Source organism: Orycteropus afer, unplaced genomic scaffold, assembly GCF_000298275.1.
Source record: "Orycteropus afer afer isolate SDZICR_OR568_19922 unplaced genomic scaffold, OryAfe1.0 scaffold00006, whole genome shotgun sequence".
Taxonomy (NCBI): domain Eukaryota; kingdom Metazoa; phylum Chordata; class Mammalia; order Tubulidentata; family Orycteropodidae; genus Orycteropus; species Orycteropus afer.
Window position 1 is genome coordinate 19630998 of NW_006921593.1, and position 6514 is coordinate 19637511.

Here is a 6514-nt window from a genome sequence, read left to right on the forward strand (position 1 = left end):
GGGAGGGGGCGGGGCGAGATTCAGGGGGCTCCTCCAGGAGGAGCTGCTGAGAATTCCAACCCCCCACTGCATCCTCAGGAGCGCCTGGGTGCCGCAAGCGCTCAACGCCCTGGCTGCTATCTCGGGAGCACCGTGGGAGAAAGGCCTGGGAATCTCCTGAGCAATCCAGCACCGGCGACCCCGCAGGCACACGTCACTCCGACATGGGTCGGAGTCAGCGGCATCTGGACGGCAAGGGCTTGTGTTTTAAACCACATCCTTGGGTCACTTGAAGCCAATCCGGGAAGCCTTCCCTGCCCTGAGACCTTGAATCCAAGCGGCCACAGCCCAGCTGTCTGGTGCCTCACACCACCAGCCCGTGCTCCAACCTGGGGGTGCGCCACCTCTTGGGTCCAGCCCCTGGGCTGCAGCTCTGCAGGCTGCAGGGGTCGGATGATGCACCTCCCAGGCCCTCAGTGCTGCCCTCAGAGCCAGCTGGCCAGGAGCAGGTCCTGGAGGGGCTGCTGGTAGCTGACCCCCAGGCTCACAGGGAGGTCTTGCTCTGAGCGTTTTCATCAGATGAGCAGAGACAGGGCTGCTGAGCCCACAGGGGCCTGGCAGCCACATGGTGGCCAAGGTGGCTCCCAGGTCTGGCTGCCTGTCACCCTGGGGTGGACTCGTGCCTCCCTAGGAACCTTGGGGGGCCCCGCTGCTTTGGGCAGAAGGCCAGGGGGGCATCTTATCCCAGCACCAGGAGGTGACAAGTGTGTGGAGTCTGGGGGCAGCGGTGCCACCAAGACTGCCGCCATGACCAGGTACACAGGCGGACATGCAAGCTCAACAGGTGTGGCAGGTGCACAAAACGACACCCCGACAGGGAGGACTGCCTAGGATGCTTCTACGGACACAGTTGTACGTGATGTAAGTGCGGCTCTCGGGACACAGTGCCTCGGGCATTTGACTGCTAGCCAGAAGGTTGGCGGTTCAAACCCACCAATGCTCTGGGGAAGAAGACTGGGCAATCTACTTCCGTAAAGATTACTGCCTCAGAAACCCGATGGGGTCGTTATGAGTCGGAATTGGCTCGATGGCAGTGAGTTTTTTCTTTTTCGTGTGCTGTAAATATATCCAAATACACAGTGCAGCACACAGGGCGAAGCTGTGAACACCTCTTAGCCGGAACCAGACACCTTGCAGGACGGAGTCACTGGGCCCAGGACCACAGTCTTGGGCGACAGCCAAGTTGACTGGCGTAGCAGTTCACAATGACAATGCTCTATATTCTCCAGTGGTGGGTGAGCAGTGACTGGGGTCTTAACCATCTAAGGTACAACTGTTGGTCTCTCCCCAGCTGGAGGAAAGAAGAGTGAAGCCACTCCAAGACGCCAGCCAACGAGTTTAAAGTTCTAACGGCACGTGACCCCCGGCCTCCATGACCCTGGGACCAGGAGGACCGGACGGTGCCCGGCTCCCCTGCCGACTGCTCTGACAGGAGCACAACAGGGGGCCCCGGGCAGAGAGGGCAAGACATGAAGCACAGCATCCCAAATCACACGGCAGACCAGATGTCCTCGTTCGCCGGAGGCTGGCGGGAGCCTCAGCCTGTGGCCCTCAGACACCCTTCAAACCCGGGACTGAACCCACCCCTAGGGAGCACCCTGCAGCCAACGACAGACAGGCCTACAGTGAACAGTAACAGCATGAGGGACGTGCAGGAGACCAGAAGGACGGCATCTGCCCCAAAACAAGCCTCGAAGGCAGGGAGGGGCAGGGAGGAAGGACAAGTGGAGCCAGCGACTCGGGGAGGAAGCGGGAGGAGGGCTGTCACATTAAGGGGACAGCAACCATCATCGCAAAATAAAATGTACGCAAATCGCTGAGTGGAAAACGAATGTGCTGCACCAACTTCCACCCAAACCACAATAAAATAAAACAAAATGAAAAAGGAGGGAAGGGGGCAGGGCCAGGCCGGCTTTGGCCGGGGATCCGGGGCAGGGGCTCGTCCTGCCGGCCAGGGCTCAGGCTCAGGACGGGGCCACGTGAAGGAAGAAGCGGCCCACGGTAGGCTTGCTGTGGACGCGTGTAGACGGCAGGCTTGCTGGGGACGCGCGGAGCTGACAATCCAAGCCCTGCCCCTCTCTCCACCCGGAGCCCCGTGCACACCTGGCCGGCACCACCCGCCTGCTCCGGCCCACCTCCCCGCTCCGGCAAATCCCATCCCCTGCTCACTTGCTGACAGAGCCTCGTGCATGACTTAAGGACCCCAGGCCACACTTGAGCAGCCCTCGGCTCTCCTTCCTCTCCCTGCTCATGCTCCTGGCCCCCGCTCCCTCCACCCTCCGCAGCACGAGCCCCTCACTGAGTGCCACGTCCGAGCTTAGAGTGGAGGCCCCTTCTTGGGGTTCTGCCCCTCTGCCCTGTTTTCTTGAGGCTGTACTGTGGAGCCCGGCCCCCGACTCTGGCCAGCCCTCCCCCAGGCTCCCTGGCTCTACGTGCAACTGGGGACAAGCCTTGCTGCTTGTGAGCATGTCTGTACAGGAGGCTGGACCAGCCAGGGTCCCAGCACAGGGCCCGTCCCACAGCAGGTGCTCGGGGCACTGCTGTGGCAGCAGAGGGCAGAGGTCCCCACTGAGGGGCTGGCAGCCGCGGTGGGCTCGCCCTCCCCACACACGCACGTGGGCCAGGAGCGGACCCACAGCCCGCAGGGTATTCCAGGCCTTGTGTACCTCTGTTCAGGGCCTTCTTTAAGTGGACCCCCAGATCTCAGGGGGAACCTCTAACCCAGCCCCCGCCCCAGAGCACGCCCTGCTCAGCCCAGTCCTCGGCCTGTGACCCCAAGCTCCTGCGCCCACACCGCCTTCCTCTGGGGCCCTGCCCGTGGGACCCCAGGCTCACCATCAAAGCCTCGCAGCTGCGCAGTGAGCATGGCCTGCAGGGCGTGGGTGCCGTCACTGAGCCCGGCCTCCAGCTCGGCTCGGCTGCGGTTGGCTAGGTTCTCCTCCATCTCGCTGGTGCAGCATGTGTAGCCCTGGGGGCAGATCCGAAGATGTTCACCTGCGGGGGTAGCGACACTGTGAGGGGGGGCACGGGCGGGGCAGGGGGAGCTGGACGTGGACCCAGGACTGCACGGGGCCCGGTTCAGGCAGCCACTGGCTGGAGGGTCCCAGTTCAGGCAGAAAAGAGGCAGGCCCCAGGCCCAGGGCAGGGTACACTTCACGGAATGTCAGGCAGGGGACCCCTGCACAGCGGGCGGCTGAGCCCAGCACCTGCCCCCTGCTGCCCCTACACCCCCGAGGAGGGTCCCGCCTGTAACCCGGCTCCTGTGTGGGAAGGGTTGAAGACGAGGCACCAGGCTGACAGGCACCCCTCGTCCAGGCCCGTCCCCGAGGACAGGGTGGGAAGAGGAGAGTCCTCGAGGGGCCAGGACGGCTCAGGGCCTCTCTTCCACCCAGGGGCCTCCTGCCAGTGTCCACTGTGCCCAACACAGAAGGCCCAGGGGAGTCCTGGCTCAAAGCTGGGGAGCCTGCTATGGAAAGGAGGGGGTCAGGGAGCGTGGTTCTGGGCTGGCTAGGGGCAACTGTCCCCCAGGCACGGCCTGCAGGGTCAGGACAGGACCCCGGCACGAGTCCAAGGGGGCCAGGTACATCCTGGACAAGTGGTGGGCTGTCCTCAGGGGGCACCCGATCCTGACTCCCAAGCCCCTCCTCCAGCAGGACACCCCGTGCTGGGACATGGGCGTGTGCGCCCTTCAGCGGGGGTCCCCCTTCTCTGCCCTTAATGCCACCGTATCATCAGCTGAGCCGTCACATCTCCTGCGGCAGCGTCCCATCGCTGCCTCAAAGCACTGTGCAGTGCCGCTCCATCGCACATGGGACGGCCAACACAGGAACGAGAAGAGCGAGAGGACGAACCCGCCCCAAGAGCACACCCAGGGCTGCTCGGTGGAGGTCGCTGAAGGCCATCCAAGGGCCTGGCCGCAGGCAGCGTACAGTCAGGCACACCCCACATTTAACATGTGCGGGGTGTCACAGACACGCAGCTGAGCGCTTGATGACTTGCCAACACGTTGGCAGTTCAAACCCCCACAGAGGACCTCAGGAAAAACCTGTCTGTCTGCTTCCGAAGGGTCTCAGCTCCGGAGCAGGTCTACTTGGACACACAGAGGGGCACCCTGTGTGGGAGGTGACTCTGCAAGGACCTAGGGGTGTGGATATCATTTTCAGAAAAGCAGTGTGGTGATGGGTGCCAGGGTCCCATCTGATAGACAAGGAAACAGGACACGGGGGTAGGGTTCTCTTCCAAGTTACAAAGTGAGGTGCAGAGGCCACCTGACTCAACCCTTCATCCCGCCTGGACCTGCTCCCCGTGGGGCTGTCCGGCCCTGCCGTGTGGCCGAGGCTGTCCCCCTCATGGTCCTCAGACTTCCTCATGGGCCACACCTCCTGCCTCCAAGCCTGGACTGGGGACAGTGGAGAGGTGGGGGAGGAGCCCCAAGAGGGGCTGTGGCCCAGGGAGGGAGGGGGCAGCATGGATTCAGAAACATTTCTCGGAAGGGAAGCTGGTGTGAGGCCCCCAGGTGAGGGCTGAGGCCCCCAGTCCGCCCCCTGCAGGTCCACCATGACAGCCAGGGAGGCTAGACGCCCTAGCACCCCAGCCTCAGGGCCCCCAAGGTGGAGGCGGCCAGGGCAGGAGAGGGGTGGGCAGACCCCAGGAAGGGTGGAAGCAGACAGCATCCCGACCAGGTTAATCTGAGGGTCTGCAACGGGGTTGGCAGTGTAGGCCTGAGGGGACCCAGAAATCCAAAGGTGTGGACGGATGGCCTGGGGCTGGCCCCCCATGCCCCAGGCCTAGGGGTCCAGGAAGCCTTTCCCAGCCTGCAGCCATCTTGGGTGGGGGAGGGCATCCAGGACTCAGGAGGGATCAGAGCCTGCATGAACCCTAAGGAGCCCGGTGGACCCAGCATCTCAGGCCCAGGGCCGGGGTGGGTGGTGTCCGGGGTGGAGACCATCCCAAGGTGGGGGCAGGGTCAGCATGAAGGGGGCCACTGGCCAAGGGCAGGGGAAGCCAGTGGGGGAGAGGGAGGTACCTGCTGGCCACAACCACTCTCCACCCACCCAGAGCAGGTCCCAACCCCTCGGGGGCTGCATGTTGGGGGCCTTTTGGTGCCTACTCCCAGGGATGTCCATCCACGCAGGCCCACTGTGGCTTCCAACCTAGGACAGGGCTGAGCCGGGGCAGGAGTGGGTCTGGTGCTGAGGTGGGGGCTCCCACGGAGGGGCGAATCGGCCCTGGCGAGCCAGGTGTGGGTCTCGTGGGGGCCGTTGGGTGACTCTGCCCAGCTGAGAGCTGCCATTCAGGTGAGAAGAGCACCCCCCACCCCCGCCCTGTCCTCGCTCCACAGGGACCTTCCTGCCTCCACGTTCACTGACAGCCACGAGGCTCTGAGCCAGGGACTGGAGCAGAATCCAGGCAAGCTGGTGGGTCTCTCCCTGGGCCCTCAGCCAGCATCCCCTCGGAGGGCCGCCTGGGGCTGGCAGCGGGCTGTCAGCGCCAACCTGCAGGGACTGGAGCTCACCCCACCCGTGGCTGCCAGACCCAGTCAGTACCTGGCCTCCGAAGCCCCGGGTGCCGAGTGGGGACCTGGGGTCTTGGCGATAGGACAGTCAGGACCCTGCAGGGGCTGAGAAAGGCAGGAAACGAGACTGGGGGTGCTCTCTTGCTGCCTCTTTCTGGGACGCTGTCCAGAACAGAGCTGGGGGGTGTAGGGGAGAGGGCATGGGTGTGTGGGAGTCTGGGTCTCTTAGCCAGGGGGCTGAAGAGGTGGGGGGCTGGGCTGCCAGGCAAGTCTAGGAAGGAGGGAGAGGAGCCAGCCAGCCCTTCCAGGTGACATTCTGGGCTGGGGGGCTTGCTGACTCAGATGTAGTGGGTGGGCGGCTCTGGCTGTCAGCCCAGGCACACACACAGTCCCTGGACTGGCCCAGGACCCAGAGTCAGGGCTTGGGGTACAGAAGGAGGGCCCCCAGGGTTTCCAGCCTCCTGCTGAACCCTCCTGCGGGCCCTGGGGAACCAACACCCTTTCACCCACCAGGCAGGAGAAAGGCCTTGGGGCAAGAGGGGGCAGTGGGGGCAAAAGCCATGAGATGGGAGGGGTGGACACGCCCACAGGGGCCCCCCAGCCCACCCACACGCTCCTGGTGTGAGCGGGTCCCACCTGTGGGCCTCCCCTCTGCCTGGCCACCTCGCCCAGCCGGCCCGGTGACCGTGCTATTCCGGCTGCCCCAGCACCGCCCCCGTCCCTCCCTCCCTCCTCGGACAGTCACGGGAGTGAAGACACGGAGCCAGAGCCTGGACGCCGGCCTGGGGCCCCGGGCAGGCTGGGCCGAGGGGTAGCCCCGAGGCCAGGGCAGGCCAGACGTAGGGTCACCAGTGGTGAGAGGGGGTGAGAGGCACAGAGGCTTCCCGCTCCCCTCCTGCCACCTCGGGGGTCAGTAGGGACACACCCAGCCTGGGTGCCCCTGCCCTCCAGCCAGCCAGC

The 6514-nt window shown here is 64.7% G+C and overlaps 1 protein-coding gene across 1 annotated transcript in view; it reads right to left on the reverse strand.

Annotated features, from left to right (window-relative positions):
• Positions 1–3808, reverse strand: part of GPC1 (glypican 1) — a 7816-nt gene extending 4008 nt beyond the window's left edge. Inside the window, exons 1-2 of the mRNA XM_007941488.2 lie at positions 3787–3808; positions 2870–3033 (exon numbers count right to left, since the gene is read on the reverse strand). Of these exons, the coding sequence (XP_007939679.2) occupies positions 2870–3033; positions 3787–3808 (186 nt within the window). The remainder of the gene's footprint in view (positions 1–2869; positions 3034–3786) is intronic.
• Positions 3809–6514: the final 2706 nt, after the last annotated feature.